The sequence below is a fragment of the Panicum virgatum genome, chromosome 7K, assembly GCF_016808335.1.
Source record: "Panicum virgatum strain AP13 chromosome 7K, P.virgatum_v5, whole genome shotgun sequence".
Classification (NCBI taxonomy): Eukaryota; Viridiplantae; Streptophyta; class Magnoliopsida; order Poales; family Poaceae; genus Panicum; species Panicum virgatum.
Window position 1 is genome coordinate 29,861,945 of NC_053142.1, and position 26,073 is coordinate 29,888,017.

The 26,073-nt window shown below is 43.2% G+C and overlaps 1 protein-coding gene and 1 long non-coding RNA gene across 2 annotated transcripts; one reads left to right on the plus strand and one right to left on the minus strand.

The window, feature by feature from the left end:
• Positions 1 to 8,182: 8,182 nt before the first annotated feature.
• On the minus strand, positions 8,183 to 11,418 carry LOC120640835. Its single transcript, XR_005662016.1, has 2 exons — positions 9,102 to 11,418; positions 8,183 to 8,923 (listed from the first exon to the last, which is right to left on the minus strand). It is a non-coding gene; the product is annotated as an uncharacterized LOC120640835 (long non-coding RNA).
• A 6,412-nt stretch (positions 11,419 to 17,830) lies between these two features.
• Positions 17,831 to 23,690, plus strand: LOC120640095 (potassium transporter 19-like). Its single transcript, XM_039915981.1, has 10 exons — positions 17,831 to 17,956; positions 18,955 to 19,177; positions 19,570 to 19,818; positions 20,183 to 20,233; positions 20,851 to 21,111; positions 21,198 to 21,250; positions 21,354 to 21,468; positions 21,551 to 21,805; positions 22,384 to 22,646; positions 22,887 to 23,690. Exons 1-10 carry the CDS (start codon positions 17,831 to 17,833, stop codon positions 23,421 to 23,423), a joined length of 2,133 nt encoding a protein of 710 aa, XP_039771915.1. The 3' UTR covers positions 23,424 to 23,690.
• Positions 23,691 to 26,073: the final 2,383 nt, after the last annotated feature.

The following is a 26,073-nucleotide window of genomic DNA, read 5'->3' on the forward strand; positions in this document are numbered from 1 at the left end:
CACGTTAGAGTAACTGTCATGATACATAATGCTAGGGTAATCAAATCTCTAAAAGGTACAATTTTTTCTTATTTATCCCGCTTTCCAAAATAAAAGTTAGACATAAATATAATAAGTAATTCACGTTAGAGTAACTGTAGCGAGAAGGAGTACTACTCAGTTAAGAAAACTGATGACTTTCAGTTCAGTAAGGACCAAGGGATCGTTCAGTGCTCTTACGATTGTGCAGGAGAAAAGAGTTGGAAGCGGCCCAACAATGCGTCGGACACAATGGATCCGCACTGGCAAGAAATTTGCGGCTGCAATGTACACGAAGATGATGATGGCACTGCTTGCAGTGCTGAGGTGATACTTTGTTGTGAGGTAGATGATAAGATTTGCTCCAACAGATGCGCTGACAATCCGTTCAGATACTTCATTGGCTGAAAACAAAGGGGAAACTCTATTAGCAGTATTGCTAGCTTGCTTTTTCTTTTGTCACTGCAGCATGTGGGAAGAAATTTCTGACACTCATGTGTTTCCTTTCAAACGGGGGTATAGTAGATTAAAACTATTATAAGTTGATTTATTAACTAATCCAGGATATGGATTAAATGTTAAAACATCTGGCCGGATACTTGGTTTCGAAAACATCAGCAGTAAAGGGGAAAACAAAATGTTTGCATGCAGATTTTACTGATGAATGCATGTTTAACTGGAACATCTCTAGCCGTTCCCCATTCCCCAATAAATTCCTACTATTGGAAAAAGGGTGTGCTCTAGCAGTTTCCCAATACATCTCTATTTCCCCATTAATTATTGAGTTGTTACAATATTTTACCCCAACTCCCCTCAAATAAAAGGAGAGTTCATACTCTCCCAATATGTTAGTTGTGTTGGGACAAAATTATTGGAAGACCGTAAAAGTATCCCTCCTTATTATCCATGACAATGGTATTCATACATCCCAATAACATCTTATTAGGGAAGTGTTTATTGGGGAACGGATGTAGATGCTCTAACCACGCAAAAATATTATAGGATAGAATTTGTTAGGGTACTTAACAAGCTGATCATGGACACTATAAGTGTCTCATCAGATTTATTTGTCAAAGGGTACAAATTCTTGGAAAAAAAAATTGCGTGCAGAGGGCTGTAAACCTAGCCCCGTGTAGCCCTCCCTCGATCTGCGCCACGTGGATTAAGAAGCTGCGGATGCGCTGCTCCGCTCGCTCGTGCCCCCGCACACGCGCTCCGCTCGGCTCGTTCGTCTTCTAATCGCAGCTCGGCTTGTACGAGTAGGACTAAAGCGTGGCTACCGATGCTCGGCTCACAGACCCATACTCTCGCAATCTCACGCACGGATCTGTTAGGGCCGGCAGTCGGTGGCGCAACTCCGATCCCATCGCTCTCGACGACGCAGGCACCATGGCTGGAGGATCTCATCAGAAAGATGAGACGGCCATCGGATCATTTATCTTGTTTGACAAATGAATTTATCTACTCTATGTCAACGTGCGTGTGCATCTTGCACCAAACAATATAGTCTAAGATCCTGTTGAATCAGTGATATAGTATTGCAAATGGGACTGTAGCTGGTGACCGCGGCGGCCGGCGGCGGGGGCGGCAACTCGTAGCAGCGGTCTGCGGCGGCAGCGGCAACTCGCAGCGGCAGCCGGCGGCAACTCGCAGGAGCAGGACGACGGTGACCGTACTGCGTCAAGATAGCATCCTCAGCCATGCGTGCATCCTTTTGTGCCGTGCGTTCCTAGCAAGCCGAGCTGCGATTAGAAGACGGACGAGCCGAGCGGAGCGCGGGGCGCGAGCGAGCGAGGAAGCGAGCAGCGCATCCGCAGCTTCTTAATCCACGTGGCACAGATCGGAATAGGGCTGCACGGAGGCAGGTTTACAGCCCTCCCGCACGGAATTTCCCCCCCAAATTCTTAGGCCAAGGACGACATTACCAATGATGACTGGAATCAGTCGCAGGCCTTTCTTCCCGAGGAGGTGTGCTTGCTGTTGTTCCTCATGTGCGCCTCCGTCCATCCTCTCCAAAACTCTGTAGAACCTGAAGCACCACCACGCAGGTTTTTCAGACTATCCTGCCCTGCAGAACGCAGAGTACATGCATATTGTTATTTAGGGGAAGCGAGGACATTTATTAATAGAGGTGCCATTTGTCCTTGCACCTCTTTGGCTGCACGCTGCTTGCCTTTGAAGCTATTAATCTCAGTGATGATAACTGTCCCGGAAAACATGGAATGTAAAGATCTTAAAATTCAAGATAAGCAGAAAGAATATCACTAAGATCTTTGCATTAGTTTCATATGTCTTTGATGATGTTGTTGCTCGTTTTACATGGAAAAAGTATGGCAAAATCCTATCACATCTTAATATTATGGATTGGAGAATCATTTTGAAGCCATAAGATAGATCCTCCAAATTCTCACAAGAAACAGAAACAACTAGTACTCATTTATATTAAACTAGATCTGTGCTCATGCGTTGCTACGGGTAATAAAAATAGTTTTACAATTATAAACAGAGTATAAAAAACACATGATATTTGAAGCTCTATTCATATCCACACACATCTAAATGCTCGTACATGTTATCCTAATAACTTTGACTTTGACAATATAAAACGCACCAAAACTGGACTCTTATTGATCTAAATCCTTTCACAAGCATTATGTCATCTATCCTACACAACAAAGCGGCATGAGCAAACCGTCGTACTTGGTGGGAATGTGTAGATCTGCACACCAAGTTTGAAATATCAGCGCTCCATAAATTGCAAAGTAAATTAGATGAGTGACAAAAAAAAACTATGTTACCTCGTAGTGCATATGACTCAACATCCACAGGAGAGGACACGATTTCACTATAGCTAGTAGTGGTTACTCCATCTATTTTGCACAGAAAAAAGGTGACAATACTCACTACAAAAAATTTGGTGATACATGGCGATTAAATTTCATCACAGATCACTAAAAACCCGTCATAAAGCAGTATCTATGACAATTTCAAATAGCATCATGTATTGAGCGTCAGATCATACCTCGTGACGTTTCTTAAATTTTCGTCATAAATTGCTTGATCTATGACATTTCGAAAACGTCACAGAATGTTCCTAGGCCCCCAAAGCCCAACCCAAGCCCATTTTTTATGACGAAAATAAATGTCATAAATAATATAATTTTTGTCACAAATTCAATTGCCATGTCACACATTGATGACATGGCGGATGACGTGGCTATTGACGTGGCTATTGACATGGCAATTACGTGGAAAATGGTGCTGACTTGGCAGGTGACGTGACATTAGACATGGCAGGTGACGGGACATCAACAGCACAGCCCATGAGTAGATGGGCCCAATTCAGAGTGGACCTTCAGCCCAAGATTAATTATCAGCTAATAAAATTTTAGCCCAAGAACAAGATTTTCAATCCAGAATTCACAATAACATTTCCAGCCTATATTGACATGAAGGTTTGCATCACATACAGTTTTCCCATCACAGTCAAAACTAGTAAATTTCAAGACTTTACACAATCGACTAGAAACAACAAAAGTTCAATTTCATCAAGAATATGAACCAGCAGCAGCAAAGTTTGGTTAAACTTGGACCAAAAGGTAACAATCCAATAAAATATGAAGCTGCAGCAGCAAAGTTTGTTTCCTGCAAAAGATGAAGCTCACCCAAAAGCTACCAGACCACCATATGCTCAGCTTTGTCCATTTTGGCAAAGCAGAAGCTCAACTTTCTTCTCCAACTCAGCTTGCTTCTTCCGATTCTCCTCTTGGTCTTTGATCCATGCTTGTTCTGTTTCCTGGACTTGCTTTGACAGACCATCCATTTCTTCACGCTGGTTGTTGACGGTCGATCGAAGCTCAAAATTTCTTGTAGTGACTGTATTAGATTAGAATGTACACAGATAATGGTCCAACTTGCAGATCCATGCAAGCATTCATCTTCAACAACAAAATAAACTCATCCATTCATCTAGAAATTGGGCACTTGAATATCTAGTTAATTCCCTCCATAATTTAGACACTATTCAGCTGACTACTACGAACGCATTTCTAGGGTCCCTCACAGCTACAAATGGTGTTTGTAGGGGCGGGTGACCCCTCACCCACCCATAAAAATAGGTTTCCAGCCCGCCTAAATATTCACCGCTTTGAATTTTATTTTTTTGATTTTATTTCCCGCTATTTTAAAAAATTTGGATTCCCATCAATTTTGATGTATCAAGCTAGTTTTGTAACACCCCCAGTGTTAATGAGCGTTAATCATGAGCTTAATTCACTAATTAGGGGTTTAACCTTGTCATTAGCGTTAATTAAGCACGCATAGTGTTCTTTGACTTAGCCGTGTTTGAACCCATTTTTCTCCATGATCCAAGCTCCAAATCAACTTTCGCCCAAAACGAAAGTTGTAGATCTTTTCTCCCTCTACAACTTCTATTTTGGCCAAATTTCAAATTGCTATATGAAAATTTGAGTTTTGGGCAGTCAAAATTAGTCAAACGTGGTTACTATTCTTCTTGTGTGCTCTACTGTGCTCGTACGCGACGTCCATACCGCGACCGGCACACCGCCGGCGACCTCCACGCGTCGCGCGCGCCGGCGAACCTCGCCCTCCGTGCGAGCCGTCCTTATCCCATGCGCGAGCCACATCCCTTCCCCTCCCTTTATCCTCTTCCTCGCGCTCACGTCGAGCCCGACGCGAGCAGAGCTTGTCGCCGGCGCCCCTCTGACCAAACCTCGCCGCCCCCGCCCGATTCCTCGCGCCCCAACCCTCCTCACCTCGCCCCTCACCCACGCCGCACCGCCCAGACCTCGATTAGGCCGTTCCCGAGCCGGATCGGCCCCTGCGCCGCCGGCCGCCATTGACGTCCTTGCCGAGCTCCGCCCCCTCCGTCGATCTCCCTTCTCCGGCCATCCTCCGCTCAAATCGACTGCGCGGTGAGCTTCCTCGCGCTCTCCTCTCCCTCCCCGACATCTCCCCCGCCCGAATCCCGCCTCGCTGGCGTGGGAACGTCACCGCGCCGCCGGTGGCCGTGCTGCCTCCGCCGCCGCGCGCCGCGGGGTGCCCCTGCGTGGGCCCGCGGGCCGCCGCCGCGCTCCCCGGGGCCACCGAACTCCCCTGGATGCGGGCCAGCCCCGCCCGCCGCCGGCGGGGGAAGCCGCGCCAGCCATAGCTGGCCGCGCGCGCGTGCGCGAGCAGAGAGCAGTGGAGGGGATGGGAGCTGGGCTCCCACTGTCATGTGGGGCCCGGCTGTCAGCCCCTATTTAGGTTTTGATTTTCAAAATCTTTTATTTCGGCTGAAAACTTTTAAAATTTATAGAAAAATGTAGAAAAATGCAAAAAATGCAAACTAAATTTTGTTGGGTTTCTTAAGTTAAGATCTTCAGGGGAAAAATATTCATGCATGTGAAATGTCACTTTTGCCCCTACTAAAAATTTGGTTTGTGCTTAATCTAGTTTATTTTGTATCGGCTGTTCGGTTTGTCTAAAAATCATGAAATTTATTCAGTAGATTACTCTTTGTGTGTGTAGTTTACTGAAAAATTTCCATGCGTAGAAACTTTGTGTATGTTGCAAATATTTTATTGCTCGATTTATTGTGGCTAGTGGCAAAATAAATGTTTTCTTTTCGCAGTATTTGTTAATAAAATTTTTCTTGCATGTGATATCAATGTATTTTTATGCTGGAAAAATTTTGTTGCTATGTCATGTCTACAAGTTAAGTATTTGCAAGTGTTTAGCTCCTAGCTGCAATTTGTCTATGTTATTGCTAAATAAATTCGTTTCTGCAATAATTGTATCCTTGCAACAATTACTAGAATCCTGGTTACTTCTTTTTGTTCGGGCTTAGGATTAGAATAGGGTGCGCTTGGAAAAATTTTGGTTCTATTTGCTGGCTAGTAAATAAAATCTCTATTGAATCGTTGCCAAGTTGTGTTTTCTTTTAATTCCCGTATTTCTTTCTGAGTGCCTTGCATTGTTCTTTGCACCATTTTTATAATTGCATGGCATCCTTTTTCATACGTGTAGACGCCGCGAACGAAGCCGTTTACGAGCTAGTTGCCGAGCCGATCCAGGAGCAGCAAGCGGGGGAACCGCAAGCCGAAGCAGCCGTCGAGCCAGTTCCAGAGGAAGACGCTAACCCCGTTGACCTGCAAGGCAAGCCCTGGAGCATAACCCCTACTTTCAGTATTCAATGTTATTATTTAAATATTGTGCATTAAGTTTTCTAGGAGTTGAATGAAACCCTAATATGCATGTCTCTCCCTAGGTACCTAAGAGTCTCTACTAGTATACAAGTATCGTTAGAAATGTTGTGCTAAGTAGGAACCCGATAGAAGTCGAGTGATTCTTGTCACTCGCGAGATATAGGTCCTTGTTACTTATGAAAGGGTTACTAGAGAATGAATCATTGGGAAAGAAAGGAAAAATGGAGACCGGGCGGAGATGAATTTGGTTATGGATATGGAAGGTATGGAAAGTGAGTCTCCGCCTGTGTCGATTGAGGACCGTACCGTTGTTGGCACTACTGATCGAGGATTGAACGGTACTAACCACATGCCGGAAGTAGGAGGTAGTCGAAACCGATAAGCTATGTACCGCTTTACAATGATACTTTGAATCCCTACCTGCTACGCTGGGCGTGGGAGTTGGCCGGTGTTCGATGGATGCCACCTTCGAGTTCTCTAGAAGTTCACCGTGAGGGGCCCAACACCTGGGTTTTAGCAGGCGCGATTCAGATGTCGTGGTAACGATGGAAACAGTTGATGCGTGTGGCCCGACGGGGTTTACCTGTGTCGTGTTGGTTAAGTCTACCTTGCAAGGTTAAATCGAATCGATTCGTCGTGACTCGCGGATATGAGAACCTTGATCTCTCTGTCACATCGTAGTAAATGATGGAATTGGAAATGAAAAGTTGAGAATATTAGTTATGGTTGTGGTACTCTGAAAGGATAATGTGCTCAACCATGCGTGCTCTAGATGTTCAGGCAAATCTAGTCGGTATATGTATAATAAACCTGAGCTAAAATACTGAAAGTAAGGATCCACTATTAGTAGCTTTTCAGCAAAATAACTCCAGAGCCAAACAACTTTGCATGTCTAGGAGTCGGCTAAGTATATACCATAGTCGGGTAAGACTTGCTGAGTATTAATATAATCAGGATTGTTGTTGTAACCACTTTGAGCAGGTTGTGTCTCCGCTGACTTCGAGTAGGTCTGTGCGTCCTGGATTGGACAACAACTTTCTCCTGGGTGGACTGTCGAGTGGGTCCCGTCTTCTCTGTGAAGGTCGGGCAGATCGGCATCACATCGGTGGGCAGGATGTGGAGTTCACCTTGTATCATCGTTTGCTTCTATCGTATTGTATTTGAAACCATGTTTTAAACTTCCGCTGTACATTTAAAAACACCATATTTGATATATCGAACTTATCTGTAAAACTCAGTGTTGTAAATTAATTTAGTTTTATTGTATGCTTGTATCACCTGTGCTCGTCTTCGTACGGGTCTACTAGTGCAATTGTGATTCTGGAGTACAGTAGTTTAATCGGGATTTACCTGACAACATGTCAGATTACATCGTTTTAAGTGCACAGTAACTTGATTAAGTATTAAAATAATGGTTAGTGCAATTAAGCCGGTTTAATTTAGACGGTGCTGCTACAAGTTCGCCATTGAAGATAACAACAATCAACACATGGAATATGTTTAATAAATATAAATAGCTACTCATATCAAATTAAATCATATGGAAACAAATCATACACACACGACGAAGCTAAAATGTAGCAAGGCGCATTATATACAATGCACCCATTCTGCAGTTGCAACCGAAAGATTACATCAATTGCAACTGAGAATAGATCAATTGCAAATGGAAGGAAGTGATTCCAACTGGGCGCGAATTAGTTGCAACTCAGACAGACTCGATTGCAACTCAAACTGACCCGATTGCAACTGAGAGTGGGTGTGCGAGCGCGCACGGACACGCGCACGCGCGCGCACACACACACACAATTGCAACTGGTCGCGAACCAGTTGCAACTCAGACCAATCGGTTGCAACTGGACGCCGAACCATTTGCAACTCAGACCGACCAGTTGCAACTGGGCACAAACCGATTACAACTCAGACCGACCCAGTTGCAACTGAAAACAATCCAGTTGCAACTGAAACTGTCACAATTGCAACTGAGAGGGTGGATGCATTCTCTATACCATCCTCTCATAAAACTCAGAATCTACTATACAACAGATGTTCTCTGCAAGAAACCCATCAAGTGATGGTCAAGGGAAATTTTCCCTAAACATCTAATGGTGGCCCAGCTCCAATGCTGCATTCGAATTTTGAACTGCAAAATCGCTGGCGTGAGTAGCATTCGACGGCTCCAGTGTCATGTTCGGTTTGGTGGGGCCTACGCTCAAATAAACAAATGGAAACTGCCGACCCATCTGCTAGTCATCCGGATGCGGCGGCTTCGGATTGTGCGTTGATCCACAAGAAAGGGATGATCGGAGTGCGGGAATTCAATTTTTTATTCATTCATGTCGAACCGTCTTTGGAGGTTGATTTCTGGCTCTGACAACGAGCCTCCCACAGTGTGTAGTATTCAATTTTCACCGTCAATGGAGACCACACAGTGTGTAGTATTCGATTTCAGACCACACTGGAGCTGGCTGATGGGTACTGCCAAAAGATGGCACTGTCAATGGAGATCATGGTGTCCACCTCAAACCTCAAAACAACAACAACAAAAAAACACTTGAATGCAATGGCGTCATTTTTATAGATTGACTTCATAAAGCAATAAAACATTATGGAACATAAGTTGGAATGAGCAAGGAGTAACAAAAATAAAGGAACCATTTTTGTTCCTTCTAGGAAGATCTGAACTCAATCAGGGGTACCTTAATATCCTATAGTAATAACAAAAAAAAACACTTGAACACGATGGCGTCATTTTTATAGATTGACTTCATACAGCTATAAAACATTATGGAAAAGAAGTTGGAATGAGCAAGGAGTAACAAAAATGAAGGAACCATTTTTGTTCTTTATAGGAAGATCTGAACTCAACAGGGGTACCTTAATATCCTATAGTAAACTGTCAACGAAAAATGCTTGTTAAAAAGGAAAAAAAATCAACACGGTATAATCAGTTCAATCTACATGATGATGAGTGCTGAGTGGAGCGTGCAGAAGGCCTTGGTTACCTCAAGCTCACAATCCTATGCTCACAGTAGCCAATGTGTCCAGGAAATGAGATTTGTACAAAACAGAGTACGATGCATTTCAAATACTTTAATTACGGATTGTATGAATAAGGAAGTTAACTATCTCATGTTGGCAAGGCTGTGCACAGAAAGTATATTACATAGGTATTCTATCACTACCTTGAGGCCATGGCATGTTAAATGAAAATTCAGTATAATGGGAGACATACCATACCCGAGTAACAGATGGCCATGCAAGATGGAATCACATACTAAAAAAGAGGATATGCTATCATTTGGAGAAATCCTAACCACTAGCAAACAGCAACACGGTTTGTTTAACAAATCAAAGTCTCTGCAAATAGCAGGGCTAAAGATCCAGCTCAAGCTCCCAACTTTGCCTCAACAAAACAATAGTGTTCACCTCTAATGCCTAGCCAAGCTTGCCGAGGAGCACCATGCCACCTGAACAGAAGGCGGCACAGCACAAGATACTCCTAGCCAATCTTCCCAGATGATAGATATCCACACCATGGTACCAGCACCAGCAGTTAGCTTCATTACTGCACTAACAATGCCCTAGAAGATTAGGCCCAAAACCAACACTCAGATGCAACAGCTCCTGATATTTCAGATAGTGAAGGACCGGACAGGCGACCAGAGGGGAGGTGAATGGGAGCCTTTAAAAATTCTTCAAGAGAATGAGCAAGGCCTATGTCCCGAATTCAATCCCGACACATCTCTCTTCTAACTGCCAAAGTGACACAAGCCAACACGTGACGAGTTCACCCTAGGAACGGTTAGGTAAAGCTCGACGCAAAGCGGAAGCACGTAAAAAGCAATCCGCTCAGACAAACACAGCACAAAGCGGAAGCGCCGAAATACCAAAGCGCCGTAAAAGCTTTTCCAAACAGACTCGCAAAAGAGCTTACTTCATTAAGAATGCAACAGTTCAACAATGATCAGACAAAAAAGAAGTTGCTCACAAAGCACCTGACTAAAACCCTTGCTCTAATCAAACTTGCTCAATTAAACAACTCAAGCAAACTGAGGAAACAAAAGACAGCAGGCGAGCTATCAAGAATACCAGACTAAGTAGATTAAACACATGGCTCAAAGTGATTAATAAACAAGCTAATCAATTACTTAAATGGCCAGCCAAAGAAAGCATTCAGCAACTAAATAACTAAACTAACATTGTATCCTGTAGCGTGAAAGGGACAGAACATGAGAACTAGCTGTAGCAAATTACCTTTGCCTTGCTGCTGTGCGCTGCCTGCTGCGACGCTTGATGCTGCTGCTGTCGGCCTGCACGAGCCTGCTTGGGCTGGAGGAGTGCCCACTCCTGGGCTCCTGCCGTGTGGGCTGCTGGAGCCCTCTGCACTCGGCCTGCTCCGCTATTAGCCTGTGGGCCGTGGCCTGCTCCTGGGCCGAGCCCGCTACCGGCCTGCTGGGCAGGTGCGCGCGCACGTGCACGTGAGCACGGCCGCCCGCCTGGCGAGCAGCGCCGCCGGCTGCTCCCGACGCCGCTCGGCCGCCGCAGCGCTGCACGCTGCCTTGCTGCGTGCCCCGCAGCGCCCGCTCGCAAGCCTCCGCGTGCGCTGCGCCGAGCACCGCTTGGAGTGCTCGAGCTGCGCGTTACGCTCCGCGCTCGGTCGCTTGCTCCTGCAGACTCGAGAACAGAAACGAAAGAGCGAAAAACCAAAACTTCTAACACAAATTACTCTCTCAGCTCATGATGGATTCCAGCAAAATTTGTGCCACAGATGCGCAGCTATTAGGCCTAATAGATCCAAGAGGTAGTTTGGAAAAAGATCAAGTATCCACTGCGAATCGAGCGAAAAATCGGAAGCACCTTGAAGAAAACGTTCTTGACGAAATCCCAAAATCCGGACTGAAATCGTGAGGAATTCAAGAGGGAATTGAACCAAAGTTGCTCCCAACGATTCTAGCAACAAAACCGCTCAAGAAATGCGGTTCCAATCGCGCCAAAAAGTGAGGAATGAAAAATCAACCAAAAATAGCTCCGAAAATCGCAGAAAAAGAAAAACGCCGAGAACAAGAGGATGAATTCAAAAATCACTCAATCTTAAAGCCTAGAGGACATAAGAAGATTTAGACCTCTTTTCCTAACAAAATCTCTAACAAACTCTAATTTGAAAATAACAAAAATTAGAGGAGCTAATAAACTAACGTTCAAGGGCTAACTCCTTTCCTAGTCATGCCTATTTATATATATATAGTCCTACTAAAAGACTAAAATATCTCTACACTATTTATTTAAAAGACCGCCCACGCAAGAGCAAATTTGTCCATTTTTTCACTGGAGCTCCAAACAGACACGCCACCTTCACGACTTCGCTTCGCCTCGACGCAAGCTTCGCGATGACGCCACGTGCCCTCCACCTGGACTTTGACCGCGTCAAGTCCGTACCCGGTTTTGAGGCCCAAACCGGTGAAACTTGTCTCCCCCGGTTTTGAGATCAAACCGGTCAAACCCTATCGCACGCCGCCGCACGACGTGACTGACTCTCTGGTTTTGAGGCCAAACCGGTCAAACCGCCGATGTCGACGTGTGTCCGACCTCCCACCGAGCCTTGACGCCTTCGAGTTGTTCGTGCGCGCCCGCCGCACGGGCCGCCTACTTGACTCGCTATCGTCCTCGCCGACTTGACTGACGCCGTCTTCATCACCATGTACTCTTGCTCTTCCGTGCACCGTGTGAACTGTCGATGGCTCCGCACAGCCTCCTCGGGTCCCTCGGTCCAGGCCTACTCGCATTCACCCTTCACCGTCTTAGTCCCTCGGCATGAACCTTTCGCTTCTCCGAGCCTACTCGCTTTCATCCTTCACCACGGTCCTTCAGCATAAATCTTTTACTTGACATTTACCTCGCGCCGTCGACCGCCATGCCGCATCCTACACCTGCACATCACGAGCCAAGAGATACATCAAATACACACAACATTGTCAATCACTCATCATCCAAGGGTGACCACCATGGGTCCTCAGATCACGCACAAGTGAGATAAACTAAGAGTAGATAAATAAAATAGTTCGGAAGTACCAATGCATCTAAATAGCTGTGCAGAAATAGCAAGCTGCAAGGCCAAATGAGATCTGGGCTCAACGTGCTTTCACATGAAAAGAAATAATCCATCTTTCTATCATATATTACTTATCGATATTGCAGTAAAAAGTCAAATTCATGGTTGTTTGACGGACCTGCATATGTCCTCTATCTCAATTGCAGCAATATACTACATATTACCAAGTGGTTGTATTGTGCACCGTAAAAGAGCCATATGGAAAACAAAAAAGGAAAAAGAGTTTCGAAAATAAAATTAAGCTCCTACACATGCGAGATCAAGAACAGGCAACTGATGGCAGATAAAAAACACATCTCAACCTGGATGAATCAGTCTGGGGACAAAGCTGCGACGTAGGGATGCACGGTATGCACCTTCACATGTAGGGATGCACGGTATGCACCTTCACATGTGCGCCTGTACGGTGTCAGTTCTGTCCATATCTACCTCACATGCAAACTTCATCCTGAGATAACTCAAAAGTAAAATGTTAAGCGGAATTTACTCCGGGTATTGTGTACTCCAAGCTAATGACTGAGTTAAATTAAACTAGCAGCTCCAAGCAGCAAGAACAAAGGAAGCCACAAAGCCATGATGGTGGATGCGCCGCATGTACTGACGCGTTGGAGTATGATGAGGCGTATTCCATACCTGAAGTCTGCACAGGTATACATAAAAATTGCTATCAGTGAAAGGTGCAGAATATAGCCAAAGGCCAAAGGTATCTGCGGGAACCATTGACCTGCAGCAAAAGACAAAAAGAAGTCCCTATCATGAGGTACGGATGCCTTGCACTCCGTACGACCTAGTGCAAATGACATTCACAATTGAAACGGCCAAACATGATAGAGATGCATTCAGAAGTCAGAAATTAGGTGTTGACAGGAAATCTGCAATCTCTTAGCAAGCATATCTGAATGAAAGTCAACAGATATCAAGTTACAATGCTGAAATTGACAGGTAATCAGGTATGCATGCCTTGATACACAGATACTGCTCTCTCTGTTTCAAAATGTAGATCATGAAATATCAAAACAATCTATATTTTAAAACGGTGGGAGTAGCTATCTGTGTGAAATATTACTTGTAAAGTAAACGACTAATAGAAGCGGAACACCCAAGTTCGAAGGCATGTGAATCATTACCTTAGTTTAATGTTGCTTCTTTCGACAACTTTGCTTGCAGGTTGCGCTACGGACAAAAGTGATCTCATCTGTCTATTCTTTACAGACCTGTTCGACTCCTTGTCAGTCATTGGAGCCAGCAGGACATTCTGATGCAAATAAAACACAGAGCCATTTCTTTTTACCGACTTCATAGTTTAACTATCCAGAAGATAGCGAAGCAACAGCTATTTTAGCATTGTGTGTGTATGTAGAATTATGCAGAGTCAACATAGCAACTGCAATAATTGGGGCTAAACAACTGCGTACAACGTCAATTCTTCTCAAAGTAAGAGCCATTCTCATTTGCTGTTGTCACTTCAGAATGATCGTTCACAATTAGGGAGGTTGTTTCCGTGTGGTTGGTTTTCTTTTTCAAGCAGTGAATGCCATGTCTCGCGCAAAATAGAGATATCACCCAGGATTTTATACAAATCAAACTTCAATAATGACTCTGACCATGGCTAGCTACACATCTATTTATTTGATTTGTTAAATGAGAATGATATCGATAGATTTGTCATTGTTAATACACTTAAAAACAAAATAAGGAGAATCGAAAAAAAGAACACACTAGTATATGATAGGGATCAACCCAATACATCTCAGTTTATGGAGTGCCTGCAACTTCAGTGGGTTTATCAATTCCACCGTACCCTCACAGTGTTGACCATCCCACATGGCTCTTAGGCCAGTCTCAGTGGGAGTGTCATCGACACAGTTATCTAGATTGGAATCTTAAGAACTGTGCCAGTGGAGTGTCATGATGATGACACTCCTTTCATATTTCATGATACTCCTCTCTTCTCTCTCCTCATATTATTGGCATATGTTAGCAAATTTAATGTTCATGATACTCTTATAACATTCCCACTTAGATTGGCCTTATCTCGCCCCAGCATGACCCGAAGTAGTGTTTTCACAATGGATAGGGCACCCTTCCATCCAACATAGATCACTATAATTTCAATTCATGAGGAGTAAAATTGCTAAACATGATGCAATGCTAATGCATGCGCAAGTCGGAGAGAAGAGATAATGGTTTGCAACGACACTTGTACGGTGCAGTGCATATAGTTGGGTGGAACACTTGGGTGCAGTAAGGAATGGACAACTTTGGCTGGGGAATATGGAAACTTAGCATGTGTTTGGTTCTGGGACTAAATGGGTTGGGTTGGGTTCATCCCTGTTTTTTGGGTTGGATCCAACCCAGTTTCATGTTTGGATAGCAGGGATGTGTCCGACCCAATTTTCTGTTTGGTTGCAAGGTTGAGGGGTAGAATGGATAGAGATTTAGCTTGCTATTTGTGGGGTCCACCTGTCATCCCGCACCTCCGGCCACTGCAGTCGTGCCTCCTCCTGCACCCACTCCTGGCCGCTGCCACGCCTCCTCCCGCACCCGCTCCAGCGGCCAGCCTCCGCCCGCTACCCGCCGCGACCGCATCTCCTCCCAGACCCGCACCGGCGGCCCGCTCCCGCCACTGCAACAGCTCCTCCGCCCGCTCCCTGCCACGGTCTGCCTCCTTTTGCACCCACGCCGGCGACGGCCCGCCTCCGCCCACTTTCTCGCCCACGACCCCAGCCCGTCTGCATCCTTGCCTCGCTCGAGCTTGCCAGCCATGTTTTGCCCGCACTGCTCCTCCGCCCTCTGCCCACCACGCCTCTGCGAGGTAAGCTCGGCCGGCCGCGCAGCCGCGGCCTGAGGTTGCCACTCGACCATCGAGGACACCTGCGCCAACGCCGTCCAGCTACTCGCCCTGCACCGCTCCTCCGCGAAGCCATGGCCGAGCTCCACTTTTCCCCGCCGGCTGCGCGTGAGCTACCGTGGACTGCCATGCGCCGCTCCTCCGCGGAGCTCGCTGTAAGGATCGATGGACCAAGAGGGGGGGGTGAATTGGGCCTTTTTCAATTTCTAAAACAAAGTACAGCAACCTTAACCTATGCAATGCTAGAAGGGCACCAATTCACCAACCGGATAACTAAGCTACTAACACAAGCTAAGAGAGAGAAAACAAAGTAAAGCCTAGCAAGGTAGAGCTAAGTTATAATCTCTAAGTCAAGCACATGAGTAAATTGCATGAAAGAAAATGCTTGAATAAAGAGAGTGGACAAGAGACGACCGGATTTTTCCCGTGGTATCGATGTGTTGGCACACACCCCTAATCCACGTTGTGACACTCACAAAGAGTATTGTCACCTCCCAAGTCACCGAGACGAGGGCGCTCACTAAGAGTCTCCGTTCACCATCCCGGCGTGGTGGAGATCAAGCCACGTACAATCTTCTTCTCCGGTCTCCCACAATCCTTGGCAAGCTCCGCGAGAAACACCTCGATCACCAAGATCGCCTAGGTGATGCCAATCACCAAGAGTAACAAGCTAAGGCCTTCACTTGAGCAAGAACCGATCACCAAGAACGGATGCACACTAGCTTCTCTCTACTCAAGTTCTTAATCTTGCTTCTTGATTGATTGAATGCACAAGTATGTGAATGATGAAGCTTAAGGTGGCTCTTGACTATGGTATGAGTGTTTGGATGTTGCCTGGTGTCAAGAGTGGGCGAAATGACCCATTTGAGGGGTATATATAGGCAGCTCACACAAATAGAGCCGTTGGAGAAAAGCTGTCAGAAAACTGCGTATCGCCGGTTAATCCGACGTCCCTCCAATTGTCATCGTCGGTTTAACCGGTGAATGTAAACTGCCTCTTCTGAAAACTAGCCGTTACAACTGGGGCAGATTAACCGACGTAGCATCGGTTTAACCGGTGAGTGTAGTTGTCCACTGAACCACTGAAAAACCAAGTCTCTGGACAACTGCACCGACGTTAACTCAAACCTATCGTCGGTTTAACCGGTGAGTACAACTTTTAAATTCCTCTGAAAAACCATCTCACTGGTCAATTGCACCGACGTCTTGATTCAAACAGCGTCGGTTAATCCGGTGAATAGAACTTGAATTTCCCTGGAAAAACCAATTCTGGACTAATGCACCGACGTTAAATTCAAACACGTCGGTTTAACCGGTGTATTGAATTTGTCCAGACTCTGCTGACTTCGTTTAACCGACGTATAGAAAATTGAGAGCGTCGGTTAAACCGGTGTATAGACTTTTTCTGATTTTGTCTTTTCTGATTTGAGTCTTGAATGAAATCCAAATATTCTTGAGATATAGTTTGAGAACCACTTATTTGAACTTCTAGAAACCTGAGTGACCATAGTGTGCATCCATTTTCAAATGACCATGTCCATGCTCAAGTTACTAAGCCTTAACCCCTCTTAATAGTGCGATCACTACAAAACTATAAAACCTATACTAACCTAAGTGTCATTCTCAACCTTGTGACACTTAGGACTAGAAAGATCCTTAGCCTTGACATATATAAGTTGAAAACCGAGATCGCCTTTTAGAATAACCGAAATTGAGGGGCCTCTTTTGACATATGACCAAATGAGCGATAATGATCTATTAAGCTGCACAAACTCATTAGTCACAATAATGGTTGTCATTAATCACCGAAACATACCTTGAGGGCCTAGATGCTTACACTCGCCACTATGTGCCGCCGCATGCCGCTCCGATCCTCTGCCGAGCCACGGTCGTGCTCCACCTGCGTCGTGCCGCTCCCTTGTGCAGAACTCAAGCCTCAAGCAACGGAGCGGAGATGGCGTGCAGGTGGGTTGGGGTGGTCCGCTCGATTTGGGCGGACCATCCCAACACGGATTTGAGGAGAATATACCCGTTTTAGGTTGGACCTAACCCACCTCCTTTTGCTACCAAACGCACCCTTATAGTTTCCCTAAAAAAATATGGAAACTTATAAAGTTGTATGTGTTAAGACTGTAACATGAAAACACATTCATTATTAGTGATGATAGATCATTTGGCAAAATTTTTTTGAAAGAGAATCTTGTTATTTCGGAGTACTAAATAAAATCTATTTGTAACACTTTTTGCACAGATGTGTTGTAAATCGCGAGATGAATCTAATGAGCCTAATTAATCAATGATTAATCCATAATTAACGGATGGCTACTGTAGCATCACTGTTGCAAATAATGTATTAAGTAGGCTCATTAGATTCGTCTCGTGATTTACAACCCTTCCGTGCAAAAGATTTGTAAATAGATTTTATTTAGTACTTCATGCATGTGTCCAAACATTCGATGTGATGCTTTTGGGTGTAAAGTTTTTGGATCTAAACAGGGCTATCTAAGGTGTATATACAAAACTCAATCTTGTGAACGCCCCCCATCCCGGCCCCTTCTTCCTAGGTCTCTCTACCTTCAAGTCTATAAAAGCAGCACAAGGTAACCGTTTATAAGGAACAAGCACTAGTTCGGAGCTCCACAAATGGCTCTTGAAACCGATAAACAGGATCCTACCGGCAAAAAAGGAGTCAGTGAAATTCTGCAGCGTCATGACTCGCTCTATGGAGATGCAGAAAAAGTATCCAGCGCACACCATCATGGATCGCAGGTCTGCTTCTCTCATAAGTCATAATCATATTTTAGTCTCTGTTTATATCTTTAGGAGCAGCAGGATTGAGCTTTCACCAAATATTAAGAGAAGATGATAAGTTTTCATCTATCCATTTTCTTTTAAACAAGAGAAGAATACACAGTATCAAGCATGCAAGTGCATCACCTTTTTATCAAAATAAGTATGCAACAGTAGCAGCTGTACCTAACCCTTCTATAACTGTTTCTTTCCTTCTTAATGAAAAACGTGCTCAGGCACGGTCGCGAAAAAAAACAGTAGCAGCTGTACCAAAAAACTTAACTTCATGCTCAATCCCAATTCTAGTTCAATGGAAGAGTTTGTTGAAACTCTAAAAAAACACTCAAGGGCACCATCTTTTTTTTAGATAAAGGAATATGAATATCCCAGCCTCTATATCGAGACAACATATCTAGCCATTATTACAAGTCACAGTTCACAAGTAAATGGGAAATATATTACAAGCGCAGCCTATTACTAAACTACCACCCATTACTTGCGAAGATTTCCATTTTATGGGGCGGAGCCACGGGGAAGGGGGCAACAAATTAAGTGGCAAATTTTTCTTAACCTAAATAATTTAGCACAATACACAGTTTGCGTTTGGGTAATCAAGATCCACTCACAATGCACTTTCACAAGTATACTGATTTTCTACAGCTATTCTTTATGTAATAATCAGATTATGATTTTCTATGTTACAAATACTACTGCACATAAAAGTACTGAATATGGTGAAATATATATTCAATTTCTAAAACTTGTTGATAACCTAATTATAACTACGTACATGTGATGATGTTTTAACCCCCCCCCCCAACCCCCCAATAAAAAAACAAAATTCTTGGCTCCGCCGCTGACTGAGATAAATCCTTTCATTTTCAAGGAAACACAGTAATTCTATCAAACAAATGAGCAATTATTTGGACTTCACAATTAACTAAATGTTTGCATATACCATGCACAATGCAAAACAGGATAATTGGATTCGAACACTGCGTTTAGCATTCCAGTGCATTGGAGTCATATACGGTGACATCGGGACATCACCACTCTATGTGTATGCAAGCACCTTTTCAAGTGGCATCAGCAATGTTGATGATCTCTACGGAGTCCTGTCACTTATTCTTTACAGCATTATTCTTCTACCAATGATTAAGTACGTGTTCATTGTGCTGTATGCAAATGATAATGGGGACGGTAAGTTTTTATTTCAAAAGTTATCTAGACTCAAGAAACTTCTCTATTACAACCCAACTGAAATGACTTTTCTCATTAAACTTCATTTTCCCTTGATTCATAACATTATGAGATGGAAACCAACTGAATGACAAGAGCACACTTTATCTGCTAGAAGATAGAAGTCTAAAATTGTGCTTTCCTATCAAGACTAATAGTTGTGTAGAAGAAATGATACGAGTCCCATTTTTATGATAGACCAATGAAACATTGCACTACATAACAGCTGGCTTCACTAGGAATTAGGAAACCATTGCATGCATGTCTGGTTAAAAAGATGTCAGTTATAGTCTCTTGGAATAGCTAATATGCAGATTCCTTATCCTCTTACAAGAAAAAAAATACAATTGTAGGTGGCACGTTTGCACTTTATTCATTGATATCGCGCTACGCCAAAGTGAGTTTGATTCCAAATCAGCAAGCTGAAGATGCAATGGTCTCAAGCTATTGTCTGGATACAGTATCAGCCCCTATGAGGAGGGCTCAGTGGATGAAGAGAAGTCTGGAAAATAGTAAGGTGGCTAAAGTTGCAATTTTCCTCCTTACCATACTGGGCACCTCAATGGTTATCAGTGATGGTGTTTTAACCCCAGCAATATCTGGTAACTAACAGGAATTCAAGTATATTACTTCTAGCTGTATGTACTGGTAGTTTTCATTTTTCTGTCCCTTTTATTTATCAGTGCATCCATGTAATAGCAGTAATATACATGCAACTACAAAATTATTGTAGGAAATTATTCATAAAGTTTTAATCATGCACGATAATGAAACAATGGTCAATTTACTATTGTAAACACTTACAAAGCTGTATTATAGTAGCAATAGTGTTTTTTATCAAACAATACTTGAACATTGACATGATACCGTGCCTGTGGTTTGTGTTCATTAGGGAAATATTCCTTATCAAATAGTACTTTTGATAGTGGATTGACAGTTTATGGTTTGTGGATATATTTGTTTCAGTGCTCTCTGCAGTGAGTGGTCTCCAAGAGAAAGCACCGCAACTCAAACAAGGTAAGAACTATTTAACATTATTAGTTATAAATAACAAAAAAGTTACAACACACAGCTTGCAAAAATTTGTAATAATCATAGTGCATCTCAACTTGAAAAGAAACAACCTAAATGCTTAGGGTACATAAATGAGATGCCGTTTTAATGATGTACTTGACGTCAGTAAGTGCATGGTGAACAGATGCATCTGGCACTATGTTGCCATTTGTTTGTGGACCCAACTTGGCAGTCCTTGTCAATTTGTGCGGACTATAATTTCACTTATTCCACATCTCTCCATAGGATCTGAATCATTACTGGCCCATTGCAACAGGAGTTGTTTTATAAGCCCTTTTCCACCCCTTGCTATGCCTCAGTTTCCTTCATAAATAGTATCATACTGATCCCAGATTCAAAAAAAAAATGTTTTTGCTCTGAAGGTTGCCTACTGAAATTGCCCATAACTAATATGCTCATTGAAACAAGCAAGAGGTATTAAAATATTTTGTAAGTCATGTACTCTTTGCATGTCATGCTGGAATATTTATGTCCATCTCACAGGCTGAACAATGTGGTGGAAACATGGTTTACAATTAAAAAAACAGTTCCTAATATATGTTTCTACTCTTGTTGAGCAGGTCAAGTAGTATTGATCTCTGTTTTCATTCTAGTTGTGCTGTTCTCTGTTCAGCGTTTTGGGACAGACAGAGTTGGCTACTCTTTTGCACCCATTATTCTGCTCTGGTTCCTGTGCATCGGTGGTATTGGGTTCTACAATCTAATCAAATATGATGTGGGCGTTCTTAGAGCCTTTTATCCAAAATATATCGTAGACTACTTTAAAAGAAATGGAAAGGATGCTTGGATCTCCCTTGGAGGCATCCTCCTATGCTTTACAGGTGATTTTACAATGCAGAAAAGAATATCTCAATATAATTACTTAGAACACAGATTCTCAATTCAAAATATATTTGGCACAAAACAGGTACTGAAGCCATGTTTGCTGATCTTGGTCATTTCAACGTAAGGGCGGTTCAGGTACATATATCATCCTTTTGAGATATCAGGGATGTATATGCAGAATGTGAGGTTAATGTTTCCTTATATAATTTAAACGGCAACCAATTCATCATATTTTCAGATTAGCTTCAGCTTCGCTCTATTCCCGGCAGTGTCTCTAGCTTATATTGGGCAAGCTGCATTCCTGCGTAAACACCCTGAGCATGTTCTTGATACTTTCTACAGATCTATTCCAGGTAAGCTATTCAGGATGATGGATATGATCATTCTTAATTTTCAAACTTTGTTGAATCAAGCACAATTATCCATTGATTGCAGGACCATTGTTCTGGCCAACCTTCATAATTGCTGTCGCTGCTGCAATCATTGCAAGTCAGGCTATGATATCTGGTGCATTTTCGATAATTCAACAGTCACAAACTTTGGGCTGCTTTCCTAGGGTCAAAGTGCTACACACCTCAAAATTGTATGAGGGGCAGGTGTACATTCCAGAAGTGAACTTTGTTCTTGGGTTGCTTTGTGTGATAATAACGCTTGCATTTCAGACAACTACTGATATTGGCCACGCGTATGGTAAGACGAATCTAACTTAAAGTTTATACTAGTAAAGCTGATATGACTCATAGGTGCTAGCATCACTGATGTATCAAAATTCCAGAAGCTATTTAGACAAAAAAACACAAGTGTTTATTAGCTAGGGATGGAAAAGCCTGGAGGACTGATGCTATTTAGATCAAACAGAAAATGTTTGACCCCTTCCATGATTTCCTAATTTCTATTCCTTTTTTACATTCAAGTAATAACACACCACAATTATATGTTTATGCAAATTATAGATATGGTTTTCCATAAGAACAAGAAATGCATAATTATCACAGAAGTAACACAATAGTCTGTTAACTTCTAATCACCAGACAGCCAGCATAGGGGCCTGTAACGGTTCAGATATTTTCAATATTGGGGGCTGGGGCAGTGGTGTGTGTTTTGGGTGTGTAGTGGCGTGTGTTGTATGGCTATTTTGGCCTTTTCCTCTTCTTACTGCAAAGATATGCAGCTCTCCTGCATATTTGAGAAAAAAATATTTTCACTATATCTTTGTATATCATAATTAACTTTATGAGAAAACCTGACAAGGACTTCGCCCTGTGCAGGAATTTGTGTTACTTCTGTGATGATTATTACAACTATTCTGATGATAATTGTGATGCTTCTCATATGGAGGGTGAGCATTTGGCTGATTATGCCATTCTGCCTGGTATATGGCATCGTAGAGTTTGTCTATCTTTCTTCAGTTCTCTACAAATTTACAGAGGGAGGGTACCTGCCTATTGTGATTGCAACAATTCTGGTGATAATAATGGGCGTGTGGCACTATGTGCATGTAAAGAAATATTGGTACGAGCTCGAGCACATAGTTACAAATGAAGCCATGAGACAATTGATTCAGACACACGATGTGAAAAGAATTTCTGGAGTAGGCTTCCTCTATACAGAACTAGTCCAGGGAATCTCGCCCATATTTCCCCACCTCATTGAGAAAATCCCCTTTGTGCATTCAGTACTAATTTTTGTTTCGATCAAACACCTTCCAATCCCTCATGTGGAGGTCTCGGAGCGCTTCCTCTTCAGAAATGTTGAGTCCAAAACTTCCAAGATGTTCCGGTGTGTGGCACGCTATGGATACAGCGACAAAGTAGAAGGTGCCAAGGAATTCGCTGCTTCACTTATTGAAGGACTGCAGTCATATATTGAAGAGGGTCACTTTATCACAGACATGCAAATTCAAGAAACTGAGTCTCAGACAGCCTCCACTGGAGATGGTAACGCAAGACCTCGTAAAGCAGGTAGCTCCACGGTGTACATTGAAGAGGTATTGACTACAAGTGAAACTACAGGTCTCACCCAACCTCGCATAAGCAGCTACTCAGCACACTCATCTGGAAGGATCAGCGAAGAGCAAACCCGCACAATTGCAGAAGAAAAGGAATTTATTCAGAGGGAGCTGCAGAAAGGAGTTGTCTACATCCTGGGGGAGACAGAAATAAAGGCAGGGCCTAATTCTTCATTTGTCAAGAAGGTCGTTGTCAACTACATGTACTCATTCCTGAGGAAGAACTTCAGGCAAGGGGAGAAGGCCTTCGCGATTCCAAGGCAACAGGTGCTCAAAGTTGGAATGGTATATGAAATCTAAGCAAAACCCCTGGAGTGACTACAGCTATAGCGGTTTCTCCTGATCGATGTTTGTCCTGGACCTTTATAGGTTTGTGTTTGGTTTTGTTTCTCAAGCACGTATTGCACTTCCTTGGAAGGCAGTAGTGTTCTTGACGATTTGATTTCAGTGTGAAAGTTTAAGCTTGTGATGCTGATATATCTATAACGTTGTATCCATATCCTTCTATGCACTGTGAACCGTGTAGTGTATTACCGTACCGACTGTTAAGTAAAAATCACCTTTTATAAATTGGGAGTCAAATAAACTCACATTCGATTGGCGTCCTCTCCTCCCTCTCTGGTATTTCTTTTTTTTTTGGAGGGTATCCCTCTCTGGTATTTCGTCGAACGGTTTCCGGGCACGGCCAACCGCCTTGGGTCGGCCATGGCAGAGAGGTCAGTCCGTCAATGTCTCGCACCCAGTGCTATCAAGAACCGTGATGACCTCCTCGGTGTCCTCTCCCTCATCCTGATACCAATGAGTAAGTACGTCTTCATCGTGCTGTATGCAGATGACAATGGAGAATTGGAGAAGGTAAACTGATACATCTAGCACTACTAATGGTTTGGGTTGAAATGGATTTAATGGATTGTGTTTTGATATGGATTGTGTTTGGGTGAGTTCAAATTGATTATATTATCTAATGGAGTGGGATGGAGCGTGTTCTATGTAAATATGGATTGGAGTGGATTGGGGTGGGTTGAAATGGATTTTTTATGCAAAACAGTATGATTATATATAAGTCAGTCCCGTAAGAGCCGGACCTTAAAAATAAAATCTCGCGTTCACATTATAAAATTTTATCGAAATTGACTGAAATTTATTGGAGATGACTCAGTATGACTAGGAGCTACTATGTGCAAAGCAGCGTTGCCTGAATTACACATGGGTCCCACGTCAAAAGTCGGACCCTAAAAATAGAACTTCGCGTTCACACAATAAAATTTTATCGAAATTGACTGAAATTTGTTGGATATGGCTCGGTATGACTAGCAACTACTCTGGCAAAGCAGTGTGGTTAGAATTACACGTTGGTCCAACGTCAAGAGCCGGACCATAGAAATAAAACCTCGCGTCCACACTATAAAATTTTATCGAAATTGACTGAAATTTATTGGAGATGACTCAGTATGACTAGGAGCTACTCTGTGCAAAACAGTGTGGCCTGAATTACACGTGGGTCCCATATCAAGAGTCGGACCCTAAAAAGAAAACCTCGTGTTCACACTATAAAATTTTATCGAAATTGACTGAAGTTTGTTGGAGATGACTCAGTATGATTAGGAGCTACTCTATGCAAAGCAGCGTGGCATGAATTATACGTGGGTCCCACATCAAGAGCCGGACCCTAAAAGTAAAATCTCGCGTTCACACTATAAAATTTTATCAAAATTGACTGAAATTTATTGGAAATAACTCGGTATAACTAACATCTGCTCTGTGCAAAATGGTGTGGCAAAATCTACACTATAATTTGTTTTTTGGGAAATGAGTTTTTATTGGGTTGTAACCATAGTTTGGCTAATAGTTTATTACATCATGAGCTGAAATGTTTGGGTTGGATTGGTTTATGGTGGTGGTGGTTTGGAGTGGTGTGAATAATATTAATTTTCATAATGAAAATGGATTGGTGTGGGTATAGTTTGGTTTCCAACCCATTTGCAGGGTTAGATACATCATGAATTTCTGTCTGTCAACCTGATGTAATCACCATGTGCCTGCTCGTTGTTGGGTAGTTATAACATTTAACAACAACATACTGGTGTTCTAGGTGGCACATTTGCTCTCTACTCACTTATATCACGGCACGCCAAGGTAAGGCTGATACCAAACCAGCAGGCAGAGGATGCTATGGTGTCAAATTACGGCATAGAAGCGCTGAGCTCACATGAGGAGGGCACAGTGGCTGAAGGAGAAGCTCGAGTCTAGCATGACAGCCAAGATTAGCCTCTTCACCATCACAATCCTTGGCACATCCATGGTGATGGGGGATGGAATCTTGACGCCAGCGATTTCTGGTAATAGAAACAGTAAATAAGGATTGCTTATATTTAGTAAAAGAAACAACTCGTCCTTGATTCGGTGCGAGAACTCTCTCTCCTCGCTCCTCAACTGATGAAACGAACCGGGTTCCTGAAAAGAGAACCCGACTCCCTATATCGTCGTGATAGTCCCTGGATCGGTAGCTATCACTTACAAAACTCATTTCAATTACATATCTCAGTCATACTTCAAGATAAAACACCACAAGGGTTTAATTATTATATAATCCAACAGATTGTTGTACAAATTCTTCTGATATACAAGCCCATTGGGCTAAAAGGAAATAAACAAAAAGCGGAAGCGGTAGCTAGACTCCTAGGCATCCTCCATCTTGATTTCCTTCCTCCACAGGCAAACTTGAGCAAAACATGGACCGTCTGTAGTTCCTCCATCAATGTCGTCATCGATCTTCGAGTTGGATCCTGCCTCTACCAAACTATCCCCAAGGACGAAATATGTTCACGTCACCATCCGCATGCAAGCTTTAAGTGGATGCATTATGGTATAAAGAAAGAGCCAACGGATAGGTTAGGGTTTCCTATGCAAGCAACAAGCGATATATATAAGTCATCCATAGCACCTAATG